General features: G+C 39.4%; 1 protein-coding gene across 2 annotated transcripts; it reads left to right on the forward strand.

Moving 5' to 3' along the window:
* The first annotated feature begins 6,126 nt into the window (after positions 1–6,126).
* tnfrsf13b (TNF receptor superfamily member 13B) lies at positions 6,127–15,096 on the forward strand. 2 transcript variants are annotated; one of them, XM_008437972.3, is made up of 5 exons: positions 6,127–6,272; positions 8,509–8,644; positions 9,561–9,677; positions 10,386–10,685; positions 10,761–15,096. In XM_008437972.3, the coding sequence occupies exons 2-5, from the start codon at positions 8,530–8,532 to the stop codon at positions 11,021–11,023; spliced, it is 795 nt and encodes a 264-aa protein (XP_008436194.1). In that variant the 5' UTR covers positions 6,127–6,272; positions 8,509–8,529; the 3' UTR covers positions 11,024–15,096. The 2 variants fall into 2 exon arrangements, with proteins under 2 accessions (XP_008436194.1, XP_017166245.1); XM_017310756.2 differs by lacking the exon at positions 6,127–6,272 and having other exon boundaries at positions 6,283–8,644.
* The last annotated feature ends 5,433 nt before the right edge of the window (positions 15,097–20,529 follow it).

Below are 20,529 nucleotides of genomic sequence, written 5' to 3' on the forward strand. Positions count from 1 at the left end.
AGCAAATGTGACTCCTGAACAGACCACCAGTCCTTGTCTGCCTTTTAAATGAAATTGATGACACAAACATTCGCTTACATTAAAATTTGTACTCTAATATGACATTGCAGCTTGCCATATTTTCTTCCCCCAAAATGTGGGATTTTGGGGTCATAGCTCAGATAACCAGCTTCTCCCAGTTGCAAAAATAATGTTGTTGCAAACGTTGCACATCATAATAACTGTCCAAAAGTTTACCAAAAAAAAATTCTGAAAAAGTATAAACCTTTAACAAACTTTAAGTGTGATGTAAATACTTTTTATTTTTTATAATACATAAACATTTATAGGAAAATTGACTCAAACAGTAACCATTTTGTTGTTTTGATATTACTGATACGTCACTGAGCTGAGTTAGGTGAACAGGTTATGCTAACCATTTGTGTTATGATTAAAACTACATAAAACAAATATGGAAAGATACTCCACATCTGAGGTTTAACTTTCTATCGTGTTCCACATGAGCAGGTTGTAGTCTGTATTAACGACAAATGTTGGGAACTTGGGGAACTTTATCCTAAGGCGTATTATCTATTAATGTTTCACAAAATGACAGAAAAAGTTTGATATGTGAATCATCCGTGGGAAAATATGTCATATGTGGTATATTTACCCACATGTGTTCACATGTGGAAGGTTTACCATTGGGTGATAGTCTTACTGGACAAGAACATAAACTAACAGTCTTTAGACGTCCTGAAGGGCTTTGTGGGTGGAAATCTTGTCCAGCGGTTAATGATACATTCTATGCACACTCACATCCTTTGGATATGGGCATATAGTTGTCAACATGAACTCTTAATAAAGCACTTCTTATTCATCTCATACTGATACCTTTATCTTCAATATTCTCAGATGCCACCGCTGGTATTAGGAAAACCTCTGTTCTTCATCTTTACTGCAGGGTCTACAGAATATTCCTGTAAGATTAAGAGATTTATGAAGAGGAAAATGTAAATCAATTCAATCTATGACTAGAATACTGAAGGTGTCGTTGACTCCGCTACCTAATTTTACTTAGTTTTACACTGCGCACCACCACCATCTAGTGGCCATATTCAGCACTGCAATAAAAAAATGCCTTTATGAAACACAAATGGAGTTTTGTTTTTTTTTTAAACTACAACTTGTAGCAACCAAATTTCTAAAGAAATGACAAAAAGAAATAAATGAATATGAGAAATTCACCACAAACAGCTGGAATTGCTGAAAAATCTTACAACTACACATCCTCTGGTTTCGTGAGTGCGGGTTCCTCTTCCTTTTTCAGATTTTGAGTAGCCATCTGCTGTGTCTCTGTGGATGCTTGGTTGGTTAAAGAGGTGTGATCGAAATAAACACCTTCTGATTCTTCAGGTTTCTACATCGACCACCAAGACATCCGCAGCACGTTTCACAGCACAAATAGGACAGCCATTTTGTATTGTTGATCAGCTCTTTAAAAACACAACTTAAGTATTAGAAATTTTTTCTACTTTAATAGTAGTTAAATGTATTAAAACAGGACATGTGGTGTGCTTTTAAATGTGTGTCTTACGTTTCTGTGGGGAGGATTAATGGTGTTTTTCATGCCAGGAGATCCGGCTTCCCTGTGGGGCCGGATCTGCAGCAGCTCCTTCAGAATTACTATGGGCCTCTAGGCAGTTTTTCTAATTAATGTTCTCCCTGCACAGGATGACAGTTTTTGGTTTGTGGCCGTGTTTTGCAGGTTTGTAGTCGTGCTACATACTCTTTCAAGTTTTGAAAGATGGTTTTGCACCACTCTCCATGAGACATTCAAAGTTTGGGGGAATTGTTTTATACCAACTTTCCTCTTGTTCCTTTTGTTTATACTCAGCTGAATTGAAATCCCACACAGGTGGACAAAAAAATAGCATTTGAAAAGAAATGGCAGTAATTAGATTTTTTTTTTATCAGAGTACAAATGCATGACACACTTTCCTCATTTTTATTCTTAAAATATTTTTGAAAAGTTTGTGCACTTTTCCTTCCACTTCGCACCTTATTCTACCTCGTATCGTAACTCTGTCACATAAACCCCAGTATAATAACTGTAAGGTTGTAATTGTAAAGTGATTCAATGTGAAAAGTTTTTGCAATGCCAGTCAATGTAAAAACTGAAAAGAAGCGGGCCAGGAACACGACCCTGTGGTGTACCTGTGCAGCTGCTGCAGTGAAGCCTCTGAGAATAATTTAACGCTCTTAGTCTGTTTTATGACAGCAGCTGCGCATCAAAGCCGTCTGCTTTAGCACAGCGACATCAAGTTTAGATTACTGAAGTGTGACCCCAAAGTCAGGTTAAGAGGCCAGTATGAGTGGGAAACCATCAGAAAATGATTGACTAATTTACTGGCAAACCCTGCAGTTCATTTGTATGTAGTAGTTGGCATTTAAAGACTTATTTGCATTAGGCATTTTAAAAAGAACAAATATATAACTGATGTCAGCTCTGTTGTGTTTTAAAACGGGTCTCTGCACATCATGTAAAAAACCTCTGAGCCTCTTTAAAACGATCATCAGCCAATCTGCACCTGTTGTTTTCAGCATGCTAAGATCTTCTTGTGATCACACAAAGCGGAACTAAATTAGTGCATCTCAGGACAAAACTAACACCTTTTGATCATTTGCAACTACACAGTTTCCGTTCGGTCCGACCAGCTGCAGCGGTGAACCAGTCAGAGAAAATCTCTATTGAAAAACCTGCTATGTTTAGTTCCTCGTCTACGTTACTCGTCTGTGTTTTATCCTGTCAACTTTGATGCGTCTCTATTAATATTTTGTCTAATTATATTGGCAACCCAACCAGTATAAAACGGAACAAAAACACCTGGTGCATCATTAAATAAATAATTGGTTCCATAATATTGAACCACAAAGTCACAAACTGTTAAGACTGAAGTTTTCTGTCCTGTTTTAATTACTGGATTAACCGAATCCAACTGATAGTCGGCAGTTGAGGAAGACTTACAGTACAGAAGGCCAATTGCATGTTAAGTAGCATCAAGCGTTCATATTTCAGCTTCCTGAATATTTTAGACATGCACGACAAAAAATAACAATAATTAAAAAAAACAATCTGCAAATAGGGATATTTTTTAAAGAACTTTTTGTTCTTTTGTGGAGGAACAAAAGACATTTGCAAATAGGTGAATGTGTGAACACTAAACTGTGAACAGCTGATGACCAGTAGCTTAATCAGCCACTATTAGCTGCGCAGTATTAATGATGATAGCTGAAAAATGGCAGTGCACCGTCCCAGTTCTGTAATCGCATCTTGGTGGGGAAATTGCCTTTTCAAACATAATTGTGGAATTTAATAAAAACAATTTGGGAATAGAAAATTTAACAACAGAAGTAAATATAACAATTTTGGATGAATATTATTTTTTGACTATTATTTTTCACTGACTTTCAATAAAATTGTAAATGTAAATGAAATGTAATAAAACTGTAATGAAAGTTGACAATTATGATGTAACCTAATCACTTTAAAAGTGTTGTTTGAGAAGCTGTTGGTAAATTAGACGGATAAAAAGAGTTCAGTTAAGTACTCCTTCACTAAAAACTCACTCATGTGGACATTTAATGAAAATGGAGTGTGAAATGTGAGCAAAACAGTGTAAGTTATAAAAACGCAGATGGTAAAGAAACATAGAGATTTGAAATAAAAAGTAAAAGCTCGATGGCTTAAGAGAAAAAGTTGATGATCAGTGCTCACTAGTAAAGTTTTGGGCGGAGAAACTGACCAAGCCCACATTAAGTAATGTATTTTTGTGAATTATAAATTTTGTGAGTATGTTCATTCATTCATTCATTCATTCATTCATTCATTCATTCAAGGTTCATAAAAGACAACAGAAAAAATATGAATTAAGACCAAATATTAAGTCACATTTTCTCCCCAGTAGATGATGAAGAGTGGAATTGCCCAACGCGGTTTCACACACTGACGTCGCGAAACTACATTTCCTTGCCTGCGTTTCTCGCAGCTGCCAGAAATGCTCCGAAGTTCACTGGTGCTTGTCAGCAGAGTCATCGCAGAGGCTTTATTTATGAGGACTGCACAGCTGAGCTCAACCACATAACTTCTCTCTTTTTTTCTATTTTTTTTTTTCAAATACATGAAAGTCTGATGACTCAGAATTTATTAATAAATTCAAAGGGTGTCCTAAATTTTAACATCAAACAACTGTAGTTACTAACAAAAGTGTAGTTTAAAAAAATGTATCGGTACCAACCTAGAGAAAGTAATTGCACCTCTAAACAATTGGCAATGAGATTTCTGCATCACTATGGAGGGATTTGGTCCAGTCTTATTTGCAGAATTGTTTGAATTGAGCCACATGGGAGGAATGGTCTCCCTAATCAGATTTAAGTATGGATTATGACACAACCAGAACAAAACCCATTTAGAGGTTTATTTGCTGGTGTGCTTTGGATCAATGTCTTGCTGAAAAACCCAAGGAAAGGTCACAAACTGATCAGGGTCACGTCGGTTTGGATAACTTTCTTCCTTAAAAGGTGAAATTAGTATTTGAAAGCAGAAAAACAAGAGAAGAAATGAAAGAGGGCCAATGATTTTTCAAACTGCTATACATACTGGTGCTAAATGAAGTTTGAGCTCATTTCTCTGTAATTGTTCACGCAGCAGCTACTTATTCAAAGCAATCACTTCCAAAAAGTGATTGCCATTTATAATAGCTTGGGATTGTTTATTAGTGCCTGTTATAATTGCTATAATTAGACTAATCAGACTCCAGTGACAAAATCAAAACAAAAATATCATAAGGCTTCCTTAATCTGTTTTTTTATTATTAAAACTATTGCAGACTTTTCCTGTTTTGCTTCCCCCCCATCAGACAGAAACAGTTCAAACAGTTTGTGTTTGCATGAGCAGACAGAAGCTCAGACGACTACAAGTACCAACTTTGTGGAGGAAAAGGTGTCGTTCAGAATGCAACATTTTTCCATGTTTGTTGCTTCTGTTTGGCTTGTTTGCTTTCTGAGTTATTGTCCTTCCATTCAGCCCAACCCGGTGTAGAGCCGAGAGGCTGTACAGCAGCTCCACCCTCTGGCGTTGTTACGCTCTGCTGTGCATTAGTCACAAGGTACCACTGAATGCAAAACATTTTTTTCCACTTGTGTTTGAGGGTAAATGTGCTTTCCCAGCGTGCTGCAGGCCCACAGTGATGCTATTTTTTCCCCCCTTGCCTCTAAATCCACTTTCTCCCACGGCGTTTCATATAAACCCCAGTTTATATGAAACTGGGGTTCGGCTCTAAAGGTACTAACGACCTTTAGAGCCGAACTAAACACCTGAACCAATTAGCTGGACTCCCTGATCAGCACGTCATACTAATTCAATAATTTCCACAGTTCTCTCTTCGTCCTCTGTTGCCCCCCCACAGTGCTTTTTGCTGTGTATCATATCCAACTCTACAAGGCCAAATGGAGAGTTAAGTATTTTCCACAAACACATTACTACCTTCAGGCTGACAACTTGATTTCTTGGATTCTGCGTCTGATTGGCTGTTTCGACCCTGTGACGACTCCTTCACAGGAAGCTCTGGGAGCTCAGAGCAGAGCAGCTGATTTATTCAAACAAATGATTCAAAACTCACGCAAAACACAAAAATCATCAACAAAGATGTAGGCCGAGTTAAAAACCATCTTGTAATTCATGTTCATATTTCACCTTTTGTTCATTATTCAGTAACATAGTTATGTTTTATAACGCACAATGATTATAAAGGAGCCATTTGAACATCCTGCACTAAATCCAGTCCCAAAATAAAATAAGATTATTTTTTCTATTTTTATTAGCTGAAGTCCTTTAAAAAAAAGTTTATTAAGTAATTGCTTTATTATCTTGCAATTACCACATACCTCAGCAGCTGAAATGCCTTTTTATATAAATGATTTGATAAAATCTTTGGATTTTAGACTTCCAAATCAAATGCAATACTTTTCATTTAGTAAATAAGACACACTACAAAGTTTGCATGATAATAAGTCCTAATGATGTACAGACTTTATGGGAGTCTTACCTTTGTGTGAGTGTTAAAAAGTGGTGGTGGGGGAAGGGGAGGGGGAGGGGGTCCTCCTAACATATGGAGGGGGAAGTCCCACACCAAACAGCAACATCATATCCAAATTAGCTTCCATGCAGAAAAACAGGAGTGTCTCTCTCACACCGCTGTCTTCAAAAACAGATTCTCCCTTCGTCTCACAAGGTAAGTGATCTCTCCTGCAGAAAAATGATTTTTTTGTGTGTGTGTGGGATTTTGAATAAGTTGAATGATTGAATAGAAAGTTTTGATATAATCCGCTGAGTAGCCATATGTAGTTCAATCCTTTCTGCAGTTGAATTTAAACAGAAAAAAACAAGAAATCAGAAAAAGCAGCTGAGAAAGCCACCACAGAAAACACAAATTACAATCCTGAATATTTATTTTTTATTTTTTGGCTATCATCACGTTTTAAGTAGTCGCAGGCTGAACTTGGTGCTTGGTAAATCAAAAAAAAAAAATGTAATAAAATTAAAAATAAAAAAAAAACGCTACAGGCTGCTGGTTGCTGGGGTGTGACAAATGTACTCAAGAATAAATCAGGCCCGCAGCTCTGAGCGCGAAGGCAGCCGAGGGCGGAGAAGATCTGTGAGCTTTTCACACTCTGCTGCTTCACTGCTCGCTGGAGCAGAGAGAGAACAAGAAGATACAAACTCTAAAGAGACAAACGCGTTTGAGCTCAGGCCAAGTTGAGATGTTGGTAATTATGTTTCTTTCCTTTTTTATTTATTTTTTTTATGGTGAGGGGAAAATGGCTCTAACTTTTGCCATGTTTGCGCAGAAAGCTTCTCAAAAGACCAGAAGAATAAGGAGTGTTTGTAACAGCAGAAAAACTCTGCTGAAACTCTAAGTACGAATAATATACACAAAAATATATTTAACTGGCATGAGTGATATTTGGCTCAGGTTTTTGCACTATTCAACTAGCTTTCCAGAAGGACCAAAATGTTAAGCTTTTGTTAACTCTGAAGATCATTCAATAGTCAAATTACAAAAATAAGGAAACGCTGTGCTGAAAAAATTCTAAAAAGGAGGCTAGTTCAATGATAGCTGATTAAATACATTTTACACGTTTAAAGATACTAAAAATATTCTCAGACAATATAATAATTTATCCAGTAAAGTTTCATAAAATATATACCAGTGTCTCTTCAGGCTTAACGAGGGCCGAGTAATAAGATTACCCACTGATGTGTTTTGTAGAATAAATCTCTTATGAAATATAAAGGTTTTTTTGTTGTTGTTGTAAGCAGCAAAGTGCTTTGGTATTCATAGAGTCAATAAAACTTAAAAGAATAGCCTAAATTAACTTTTTATTTTTCTGAATGACAAATGAAGACAAACCCTATATTGAATTTTAAAGCCCAGTCTGGTCTCAGCCCCCTATTGTAAACTAAATACTTAAGTTTCACTCTGAAAGAAAACATAACATCCAGTTGAGGTTTTTGGGAAAATAGAAGACAATTTCCAAATAAAACTATATTACTTAAGTGTTTTGATTAACCTCTACAAATTTAGATCCAACTTTATGTCAAAAACCTATAAGCATTCATAATGTAATTTGATGTTTATTAACTACCTGCGACAGAATAGAGCCAGTTGGAAAAAAATAAATAAATCATGGCATCATTTGTATAAAGCTTCACTTTGGCTGTAGATATATTCTTCCAAATATTAATTTAAAAAAAGGTATAAAATTGGACCAAATTTTGAACTTTGGTAGAATCAATTTCAAACTAAACTTATATCCATCTTCAGTAACATTGTGTTCTGTACATTTTTCTACTTGCCTAAAGCTCAATGACTCAACCCGACGTCTTGGAGCAGAAGCTAAGGATCAACAGAAAGTAACTTGAAGACTTTCACAAACATGGGATCACAAGGCTGCCTCATATACAAGGCCTTCGTAACGTCATTTGTTGCCAACATAATTATGATTATGGCACTTTGACCTGCCCTAAAGCTAGACTGAGTTTCACTTAAGATATTATCGTCAACCAAGTGTTTCTTCTTACTTCTGTACAATGCTTATATCAGAATCAAAGATCTCAGCAACAGTAGAAAGTAGTTTTCTTAAATTATTAACAAGCTTCTTGAATAACAGCAGCTGGATATGTGGAAGTTTTTGACATTTTGCCATGTTAAAACCACAAACTCTTAATGGGATTATATAAGAGAGTGATAAATCAAGTTTGCTCCAAAGAAAGATGACTTAATAGATTTTATTGAAACCTAAAACAACACATCACTCTGACAATCACCACCAACAAAATCTAATCCTGTGACCTATCAAAGGTTTAATCAGTTATCAAAGACCATACACCTCCCCACTTTTTGACTACTTAAAAGTGTGCTTATATTTTATATGGATGTCTGCTCTGTGGGTGTGTGTTCTTTTCAGAGTGAGGGCCTCTGGGGGGCAATGGGTAAAAGATGCAAAGAGGGTGAGCATCTAGATTCCTTGACCAGATCATGTGTCCCCTGTCGCATATTATGTCAGCAACTGCCTACATCCCCCAGTTGTGCCGTCTATTGTGGTGAGTAAAGTATTACATCATTTTGAGATCTTTTTTGGAAAAAGACATTTTGAAAACACATTATTTTGTCTTCCACTTCAGTTATTCTCTATGATGTGTCATTCTGTCCCATACAGTTGAATCCAGAAGTTTACATTCATTAAGTAACAAGATGTACACATTTTGTCTCACTGCCCAAAATTAGATCAGACCAAAATTATTTTGTTACATGTCAATTTGATTGCAGTCTCTTTAAGCAATGAGGGAAAGCCCGGTCTATGATGTCATGGAGGCACACCTGTTGGAGTATTTTAAGCACACACCTGATAGACACTTCTTTCTTGTTTGACACGATGGAGAAGTCGAGAGGATTCAGCCAAAGTGATTATAAAGTGCCTTAAGGAAAAGAAACTAAGTTCTGGTGTGGACATCACAAAGAACTCAGTCCTATGGAGAATTTGAGGACAGACCTGAAAAGGCAACCAACAAACCTGACCGAGTTATGCCAGTTCTGTAAGGAGGAATGGGCCAGACGTCCAGCAAACTATTGCGAGAGAATTGTGGAAGGAACCCCAAAAGGCTTTAAGCCAAGTCAGTCATTTTAAAGATGTTGCTAACATGTACTGAGGGAATGTATGCAAACTTCTAATCTTAAAGTCAATAAATAAGTCTCTGACATGTTCATTATTGTGACATTTACCAAATAATGATTTTGGTTAATTCTGACTGACTTGAACTAAGAGACGTTTGGTCAAGAGTCTAGACAGTGAGGGAAAAAAGTAACTTTTTATCCTGTGTATGTAAACTTATGGTCACAAGAGTAAGATCCCACGAAAATACCACACTGAAGATTGCACTTGCTGATATTACAAAAATGAAATACGTTAAGTGTCCAAAGTCTCGTTTTTCTAACTTCTTTCACTTTTCTTTCCTTAAGAGGCTGCACTCTGCAGGGCTAAGCCCGGCCACTACTACGACAGGCTGGTGAGGAGATGTATGAAGTGTGCAGACATTTGTGGTAAACATCCAGCAGAGTGCTCCCCACACTGCCCGAGTAAGTACCACTCTGCTAGGGATTTCAGTTTTGAAATAAATGCCAGATTTACAGTCAAGAATTCCCGGCAGAAAAAACTAAGAAGTCCTAGCCTGGCCATCGTCTTTCTATGCAATTCCACTCGATTCCCATCTCCCTTCAGTGCTCCCTCTGAGAATTTCTCCCACTGAGCTTGATTTTTCCAGTTGAATTTCAAATGGGCCAATTAGCAAACAGGAGGAAGAGTTTGCAACAAGGACCTTGATTTTTGTGTAGTTTTTAAAATTGTTGTCTGACTACATTGGATTGTAGTTTTGGCAATGGCAGCAGAGGAAGTGAACACAGCCATTCAGTCAGTGTTGGCCACGCATCCAAGACTTGTCCAATTAAAGTCAGAGCAAGAGGAATGTTTCTGATATTACTACTCACAAAGATGTCGTGGCTTTATTCAGTGGGTTGCTTACAGTGCCAGCAATATCCGGTAAGCTTCATCGACCAGACTCAATACATATGTCACGGTCAAACATTAGCGATTGGGCAAAATTAGATCCAGTCAATTCAAACTTCAACAGAGCCCATGTTTCCAGCAAGCAATCATTTCTGAAAAATCGAAGGTCCAGCACCTATGTATGAAGCAAAGCACAGAACAAGTCCAGCAGCTTAGGAGTATTTAAGACTTGACAACACTAAGAGGCATCACTAAGATATTCTGTTTGTTTCCTCCTTCAGCCCAGTCACCTCTGACGGTGACCAAAAGACTCCCTACTGAAGTTAGCAAACAGGCCGTGAACACCAAGCCACCTCTAGGACCTTTGGACCCTGCCATCCAATTGTACGCCCTCCTAGGTTTATGCGCAATACTGCTGCTTTCCAGCCTGTGTCTCGCTTTGGTTGTGTTTCTGAGGAGAGGAAAGGCCAAAAACTCAAACACCAAACCCACAAGTACCAAAAACCAGAAGCAGACGAGTGCTGTTCAGCCAGGACAAGAGTCTGGCTTTCCAGAAAGTCAGACCGGAAGAAGCCTCAAAGGTTGGTGTGGCAAAAACCCAACAGACCCGATTGGTGAGGTTACTTTTTCTGGAATGTTATTTCTGTCTTTTCTAGATTGTCCATCCAGCTCATCCTATCCCCTTTACCGTGAGTCATCAGAGGACTCCTACCCAACGGAGACCTGTGTCTGCGTCCACTGTTTCCCTGACCTGAGGGGGCTCAGCCAGGACAGCAACAGACAGCAGAGACCATCCTATTCATTCTACCAGCAGGGCATCCTTCATAGAGCCCACATCCAAAACGGAGGTTCCCTGTGGACAGGGGACAGCTTGAGTGCTTCGGGTTCAAAAGCCCAACAGGAGGCAGCGGTGGGATGAGGTCCGTCTGCAAAACTAGAGCTGGAGGATTTCTACTTGGAATATTGGAGGTTGCTAGTTAATGCACAGTTGACTGATAAGGGAGTGCTCAGCTGTAAAACGCAGAACTTTGTGGTGACCTGCAGTATTTTAGGCCTAACAAGCAACCATGATACTTTGTTCAAACTAAGATCTAACAACGCCTGTAGCAGACACATGAAACTTAACTTTAAGGGATACTTTTACCTCATGTTTCTCAAAACGTAACATCTGTTCTGACATTTTTCTGTATAGTTTCTCCATGACACCACTTAAAATACAGTTGAGGAGCAACAAGGCAACTCTGGTTACACTGGCTTGCAACGACGTAAAATATCACATTTTGTCACGCTACAAACACAGACTTAGTGGATTTTATTAAGATTTTTGTGGCAAACCAACAAAAACAAGTAATTAGTGAAGTGAGGGTAATATTTTCTTAAATGTAGTAAAGTAGACCCCCGCCCATTTTGACATTTAGTATTCAGTCACCTTTTTTTGCTGACTTTTTTTCCTAGAGCATATCTTACATATTCAAAAGAAAAAAGATTTTGGGAAGATGAAATACTTTGATATGATGCTACTTGACGTGCAAAGTAGCCAATCCAGGAGCACCATTCATTTTACTTGCCACTGATTGGAAGCCCCCCCAAAAAGTAAAGATAAGGAAGACAGTAGATGCTAGCATCTGGGAATGATGCTAAGATATATTAATATATATGAAGGTATATTCCATTTTTCGACCATTAAAATAGGCAATTATGAATGTTTTAAGATGGGGAGTCTGAAGTATTCACAGATTTTAAGTATTCGCAGGTGGTCTTAGTCCTTTGCAAATAGCAGAGGTCGACTGTACCCAACGTTTGGCAGCATTTTTCCTCAAAATCCCAATAAATCATGCTAAAGTTTGTTTTAACGTGACAAAGTTTATTTTCAATGGTTCAACTCTATGTAAAGTGCTTTGCTACGTTTTCATAGGCATTTGCTTGTCTGCCCAAGAAAACGAAACATGACAAATAAAGAGAATCCCACTGAGTGGTAAAATGAGCAGAAATACTTGACTACTAAGAACAGGTGTAAAGGTCAAAGTCATTTCTAAATACATTGGGTAGAGATAGTCTCAAAGCTGAATACCTGCAGCTTTTAAAGCCGCTTTGGGAAAAACCGGTACAGTGTGAGAATTCTGAGTCACCACAGACGCCGATCAGTGGTTGAGTGATAAATCGACCCGATATGCAAACTCTTGACTGGTTTTTGTTCTTAAAGATAAAATCACAAGGTCAACCTCATACTGAAACCTTGGGGGGAGGAGGGGTAACTTGAGACTTCCAGAGGAGGATGTGAAGCTACATTTGCTTCATTTCTACTCTTTGTGACAAACGTTTTGACTAGATTTAACTGTACAACTCTCCCAATCTAGCGTGACGCTGAGGAAGGGCGCGGAAGATGTCACTGTCTGTCAATGGAGAATCGATGGGGTGTCCGGTCAGCGGTTCAGTTCCCGAAAAAACACAAAAAATAAAAATAAGAAAAAACTGGGGAAACTCGCGCACGGACTGCGCGCGCACATACAGAACAAAAAGCTTAGTTGGGGTCAGTGCGACCTGCGGTTATTCATTCATTTTTAGCTAGCTTCACGCGGAATAGTGACATTTAGCTAACTGAAGGACAGCCAAGCCGACGAATAAACAAACGTAAACTGACCAATGACATTCAGGCAGTAGTGGGAAGTAACGAAGTACATGTACTTTGTTACTGTACTTAAGTACAATTTTCGTGTATCTGTACTTTACTTAAGTAGATTTAATAATGGGTACTTTATACTTTTACTCCACTACATTTTACAGTAAGTATCTGTACTTTTTACTTCACTACATTTCTACAAAAGTGTCGCGTTACTCGTTACATCCAAGTCGCATTGAGCTTTTTTTCCGTTAAAATGTGAAGTTCAGTGTCTTAAGGTGGCGCCGTAAAATCCTAGCAATAACGTGACTTACGTGTCTGTTGTCACCCATCGCCTCCAACTTTACTCGCACGTGAAGCTCCCGACATGTGCAGTGGTTTCCTCTGAGCGGGAGAAGATGTCTGTCTAATCGTCAGTTATATAATAGCGCTGCATAAACCATAAGATATGGCGACATGTAAAATCAGCAGCGCTTCGCTTTCACAGACGGTGGGGACTTCGTCCAACTTTTAGCGTCACTTGCATAGGCGTAGGAAGCGGGGGGACATGTTCCCCCGCCCCAATATTGAAGAGAGTCACATTCGTCCCCCCCAATAATTTCACCTCAGTTGCGAAGAATTTTAAAATCTTCCACTCGCATGCTTTTACAGCGCATTAGCAGAGCACTTAAATAAGCTAAATTATTTTATTATGAGAGGAGCAGATCAGGCATAGGAGAGCCAGGTGGAGTTTTAGAGTGTGAAGATATAAAAATTATATTAATTAATTATATTAATTATATAAAAATTAGATTAATTACATGAGACAATAAGAAAAGTGCTTGAGGAGAGGTTTAAAAATAAATTAGTGAAAATTTTTGCTACAAAGTAAATAGAGTTGAGATGTATAATAATGTATACATCTGAAAATGAAGTTGTTTCAATTCTCATTCTGTATGATAAAAACATACTTTTTATATTTAGTTCACGTTCTGATCCTGTAAATTACTGTAGTGTCTGTTGTAAGTCCATGAATCCATGCAGGAACACCAGGTTGCAGAGAGTCAGAGGGAGGCAGAGATAGAAACACATATCTGTAGATATTTTTAATTAAATGTTTGCGGCTAAAAATGACAGGAGAATAAAAACATTTAGGCTTTTTGCCTCAGTGTTTTTTATGGCTCATGTTTGCTAAGTTACTGAATGCAGGGCTGGAAAGTGAGACTGAGTTAACAGTGAGGAGCTAAGGTGTCAGACGTGAAAAGCATCATTTTTATTTATTTTGTAGATCAAACTGTTGCACTGATGTAGAGAGTAGTTCAAGAAGAACAAAACTTGTTTTTTAGATTTTATTTTTGTTGGTCAAACTGCTGTATTGAGTTTAAAACTGCAGAGTCCTATTTTATTATTTGTTTTTTACTTTGGTTTTAGAAAGAAGTAGAACCAGTTCAACTGCAAGTCAATTTATATCAGTGCATTTTGACCAATAATCAAATGTCTTTTGACCAATAAGATATATCAGAATCTGGTAGCCTGTCTGTGCTACCAGAGTATGTAGCTTGCTAGTTGTGAGGCAAATGCTAAAGTGAGTGTTCATCCTGGAATCCTGATTATTGGATTGTAAATAGTAACGTGTTAGAATACTTCTTACTGAAACAAGGGTCAGATTAGAGTAATGCATTACTGATGTGATGATGGCATAATTGTTTGACATTTCTGCTCAAAATATTAACTGATCTGTCAGGTTTCCGATATGCGTCGCCCCCAATGACAGACTCGTTCCTACGCCCTTGCCTAGAACACTGTAAAAGACAATACCTATTCTTACTTAAATTAGGTTTGTATGCTTTACTCAAGTCTCACTAAATTGTTTATTCAACTCAAGTAATGTGAGCAATGTACATGTTTGGCCTGAGAAAAGTACAAGACTACATTATTTTGAGTAAACTGGATTTGACTATTTTTGTCACTGGAGTGAATGCTTCAGCTCAGCGGTGCGCAGTAAAGTGCGGGAAGCTTCCACTGGAAGAAACAGAGCTTCTTTAAAGGTGAGTTATTCGTCTTCAGTATATTTTCATGTGTCATGTATGCCTTTACTACTCGCATATATGGTTACAGGTAAATTTTTCTTTGAAAAGATGACGCATAAAAGTCTTTGCAGGCTAATATGCTAATGTTAGCATTGGCTCATGGGTCCAACATTAACTAAAACTGCCACACTTTTTACTTGAGAGACTTTAATGTTTTTGTCCATTGTTGTGGAAAAAAAACTTACCAAGCACTGTTCAGGTAAAATCACTCAATTAGGTTTATTTATGAATTATGCACAATACAGAGAGCTTGTAGGACAATCAATCATGAAGCAATTCTGGATGGAAAGCTCTGCCAGGCAGAGACAACACATGAGTCTTTTAAACACATTAAAGTTAATTTTAAATTTACTTCTCTTATGTCTAGAAGAATGAATTTCTAAACTCTTAAACATCCTCAGGAGTCAAACAACTAAGAATGATCATAATTAAGCTACCCAATTTCATGTGTTTTCTAGAAAACCCAACAAAACAAAAAAAATTACATTAGTGCAGTGAAGGTATAGATAAGTGTCCGTTCAAAACCCAACAAGAAAGCGCAGATTTTCCATCTGGAAAGTAGGTAAAGCGTAGAAACAGGAACACTGATCGCCTGCTCAGGAGGGTTTGTTACCTCCTGTCATAAAAGTATAAATCTTCACTCTCTGCTTCGGTCACTCGACAGTGGACCAGCAATAGTTCTTTGAGTGGAGAGCCTTTCAGAAACATCTAAACTAGCTGTTGCTCTGGACATTGTCCTCTTTGGTGTCAAAAGTTGAAGTACTTGATACTTGGTAGAGTGAAGTTTTGCTGCTCACTCTGTTGCTCTGTTGTTTCAGATTTAAAGTCGTGATCTAGATGGACAGTACAGACAGGTCGTCCTTCACAGTGCTTGATGTGGATTCATGTTGTTCCTTCCTTCTCGCCCCTCTCCCCCACTCGGTCTCAGCGTTGCTGCAGCCAAATCCTCCCCCGTCTCTCTTCTCTGGCTTCCTGTCGGTCCAACTGGTTCTGGTGTTGGATCTTTGGGTTGTCCAGATCGTCCCTCAGGAAATGTCCATGTTGTCCACAGATGAAACAAGCGTCAACAGTTCAGAGTCGTCTTCTCTCACAGTTCTGAAGCATGTTTAGCTTTTCTTCCTCTACGCTGATACTGGACAGCAGACCAGTGGAGGTTGTTAAAGCTCAGTCTCACAGTTTTCAGTCCAAATGCTCAACAGGAGACTGACAGTTGTCCCCTGGAGGTGATGGAGGTCTTTTCTGTCTTCTTGATCCTCCAGATCTTCTCGATCATTTTCATCGGCTGGTTTTGTAGGAGGGACATCATCTGGTCCATGGGAGGACAGATGGGAAGAGTTGAGGTCAGAGGTCAGATGCACCGCGCGAGGCTCAGACAGAGAGAAAGAGAAAAAGCAAATAGAAATCAATTAGGGTTTGTTTTGTCATTTTTCTATGCATATATATTTATTAATCTTATTTTAACCTTTTACGTGATCATATAGTTTTAGTCATTTATTATCCATCCAGTATTATGGCTCCTGTTTGTGGAACAGTTTGTTATTTCCAATAAAGGTCTTTAGGATTCCAAAAAGGTTTGGTTCCCTCAATTTAGAAAACTCAAGGAATCACCTGCCTTATTTACCTTCCCTACGACTCGTGTTTAGTCAGAATGCTAGATTTGGGGTGGAGCACTCCATGCATGGTCAGTAGTTTCCGAGTGTCTTAACATCGGTGGTCTTCATCTCCTCCTTTGGCCAGCTGATTATTCCTGCAGGGTCTCTGATTACTCTGGTGTAGGGCTGAAACGATTCCTCGAGTGATTCGAGTACCTCGATTATTAAAATTCCTTGAGGAAAATTGACCTGCCTCGAAGCTTCGTTAATTTATGTTTTATCATTTAGCGCACCGTGTTTCAGCCGGAACATTATTTGCGTTGCGCGAAGCTCTGACTTCCACCTCTGAGTTGTTGACGGAAGCTACGTGTTAGCGGTATAACGTCCAATCTTCAAGTTCGGCCCGCGGGGATTTTACTGATTGGTGATAATTCCGGGTTTTCATCGTTTTTGTGGGACCAATAAACATCCTTAAAATGATGCCGGGAGTTCGGCAGCCTTTCTGCTCCGGAGCTGCTGGTTGAACGGCGGGAAGAAGCTGAGGAGGATTTATACAGGTGAGCGGAGAGACTGAACACGGCGGGCGGCTGAGGGTTGATGCTTACAGGGTAATAAGCAGCTTTACGGACGAACCGCACAATAAACTTTTATCATCCCGGTCTGAACAAACGGGAGGCGGAACATGGCTGGTAGATGAGTTTCTGAACGGAGGAGCCGTAAATATCCCGTATTGCTCCCCCGGTCTACACAAAAGTAACTGGTAGGGAAGCACAAATGTGGAAAAAATAGACTGATGTTGATATCTGATAGTAACACTGGTGTTATGGAAGATTTACCAATATTTTATTTCATAATTGTTTTTATCCGATTACTCGATTAATCGTAAGAAAAATCTATAGATTACTCGATTACTAAAATAATTGTTTAGAACAGCCCTACTCTGGTGAGTAGCTGTTTATCGCACAGATCTTGTTCTTGCCATTAAGCTGGCTTCTCAGGACTTGCCTTATTTGTTGGAGGTACGAGGGGGTGCCCAAAAGTTTCCAGAATGACGCTGCTGCACACACAGTTTTTGTAGTACACGATTCTGCCGCTAGGTATTTGTTCAACCACGCCTTCTCAATCAGTGTGCCAAGCAGCGTTGATGTGGAAGGTTTCATCTACCCGCAGTGAATTTTCTTGTAAGAGCTGTTTTGTCCAGCAGTCGTTTTTCTTCAAGGAGAAGTTCTATGAGCAGCACACGGCTGAAGCTTTGCTTCCTGCTCCGGAAAAAAGCGGTTGATCATCAATTGACAATTCACCATTTTTAAAGCGGGTGAACATGAGTAAACTTGAGCTTGACACATAGCGTCATCCTTGTAAGCGGTCTTTAACATTTGAACGGTTTCCGATGCTTTTTTCCTGAGCAGGAAGCAAAGCTTCAGCCACGCAAACTTCTCCATGAAGAAAAACGACGGCTGGACAAAACAGCTCTTACAACAAAATTCACTGCGGGTAGATGAAACCTTCCACATCAACGCCGCTTGGCACACTGATTGAGAAGGCGTGGTTGAACAAATAGCAGTGTTTCTCAACATTTTTCAAGCCAGCGCCCCTCTAGCCCTTATCCAGGTCCCTCACCGCCCCCCACCAAAGAATTTGCAGGCTACTTTGCACTGACTATATTTTATCATTAATATTACTATCACTATTGTAGATGTTTTGATTTTTATGCTTGTTTCTGTATTTATCATCAAAAATAATTTCCCAGAGAACAAAAAAAGTCATGGGAATAGAAATTATTTTCACAGGCGTCTACGAAAAATGCAATGAACATTCACATTAAAATTTGTAGGCCTAACAGCAGCCAATCAGAGTGGGAAAAAAAATCTTATTTTGTGCCGTTTTCTAGTTGTTAAATCTTGCACAAAATGACCAGATAAAAGATGTACAGCAATGCCAGTTTAAACTTTGAACTATTTGCAAAACGACTGAGCTCTGCAACATTAAAACATGGATAGAACTGTAACTACATCAGTGTTTGTCAGTTTCTGGTGGTGCAGCTCTGTGCTGCCTTCAGGAGAATGGGACATCAGAGTATCATCCATAAAACTTCACCCACATGGCATTTATTGTGCAAACCAGAGCTTTCAGTGGAGAAACAAAAGTTCCAGGTCCTTTTAATGCCATACAAATATGAGACAGAAACAAATCCTTAATCAAATCCTAATGAGTCAAATTGAAAGTGTCATGGAGTCTCAACCTCATGACACTGACATGAAAATTAATATTGAAGAAATAAATATATCAAAGCTAATTAAAAACATAAATAAGTGATCAGTTCTTTACTGTTATGGTCTGTAAGATATATTTATTCTCAGTACTAGATGGGGTCTCAACAAACCCATGACATTTCAACAATATTTTACCTTTATCTGGAAATAGTGTCTGTTTATTCTTGCCATACAGTCCTCTGTATTAATTATTGCTCGAAAGGTCTTGCCATACAAGTTTATTCCTCTTTCTTAGTTTATTCTTGCATTTTGTTCTTCATTCATTTCCATTTAGTTTCCTTTGATTAGTATTGTCCTCTCTTGGTTTATTGCTATGTCCACTTTAGTTTCTTTCCTGTTGCTAGATTTATTTTATCATTTATTGACGCTCACCGTCAGTAATTTTCACTCATCACCTGCTGCGCCGTCTAATCGTCATGTGTTTCACATCATGTGTTGATTTTTTTCAATGTTCAGTGTCGGATTCTCAGTTTTTATGCCATAATTCACATCTAGTTCGTCGCTCCGTTTTATGTCCCGCTTCTCCTGTTTCAGAGTTTTGCGCAATGTGCACGTCTTTTTTTTAAGCCCCCAAGGTGCTCGGCGGTCGGGAAGCGTATCGATGGGGAAAAGCGATGCAGCACATATAGGCTATACTGCATTCTGATTATTGAAATTTAAAAGTGCTGTGTTGTTCTATCACACCAGTTTCATACCGGACCACTTACAGCACCGGTGTTAAGGCTATAAAATGAACGCCCTCTATCGTGGTATCACCCATGGAGGGATTTCTTGATTTCTTTATTTAAATGGGTTCATTTTTCAGAGGGATACACAGCGAGAGTATCGTGATTTTAGCTACCAGTAGAAGAAGAACGGAGCTGCGCCAAGAAGCTAAAGGAAGCTACAAACACTGAATAGAAGAAGAGCTGCCATCAATACAGCTGCAGCCAAGCATGGTTTAATGTTACACAATACAGTTTTACCAAGTCGCTCAAAGTCTAAACTGGCATTGTTGTGCATTTAAGGTGTAAAGTTTACCTTAGACTAAACGCCCCCCAAAGGCATCCCAGCGCCCCCCTTTTGAAAAAATGTCCGCCAGCGCCCCCTGCCGTCCTCTGAACGCCCCCTGGGGGGTGGCACCGCCCACGTTGAGAACCGCTAACCTAGAGGCAGAATCGTGTACAACGAAAACTGCGCGTGCAGCAGCGTCATTCTGGAAACTTTTGGGTACCCCCTCATATTTGGCTGTGGCTCCTTTCCTTGTGACCTCATTCAGGTTGCCATTTGCTTGTGGTATTCCCAGGTACTTGTAACTGTCCTCAATGTCTGCTATTGTTCCTTCTGGGAGTGAGACCCCTTCTGTGTGGATGACGTTCCCTCCATCCGCCACAGTTCTCTAGTCCGAATGACATCCCAATGTCAGTGCTGTAGGTCCTGGTGGTGCGGATCAGTGAGTCGATGTCTCGCTCGCTCTTGGCGTACAGCTTGATGCCATCCATGTAGAGGAGGAGACTTTTGGTGGCTGCATTCTTGAGTCGGTATCCGTGGCCAGTCTGGTTGAAGTTTGGAGCCATCCCGTTTTTCCAAACAGCGATGGTGCTCAGAGGGGCTTTCCTCCCTCATTGCTCCTTCCCACCTGCCTCACCCGGAGAGCCAGGCAGCCGCTGCTGCTGGGACCTCTGTCCGTGGAGCGCCTGCTCCTTCGTCCAAAGAGGCGCAGGCGATTCTTCTTTGTGCCTGTGTCCTTGAGCTACAGGCGCGCCACCTGTAGCTCTGTATGTTCTATTTTTTTGCCACCATTCGGATCACAGAAACGTGTGTGGGCATCTGCCTGCGCCTGCTTACCAGCAGGTTTCTGGAGGTCCATATGGTGGCTAGGGTGAGCCACA

This window comes from Poecilia reticulata, chromosome 19 (assembly GCF_904066995.2).
Source record: "Poecilia reticulata chromosome 19, P_reticulata-male-v2, whole genome shotgun sequence".
Classification (NCBI taxonomy): Eukaryota; Metazoa; Chordata; class Actinopteri; order Cyprinodontiformes; family Poeciliidae; genus Poecilia; species Poecilia reticulata.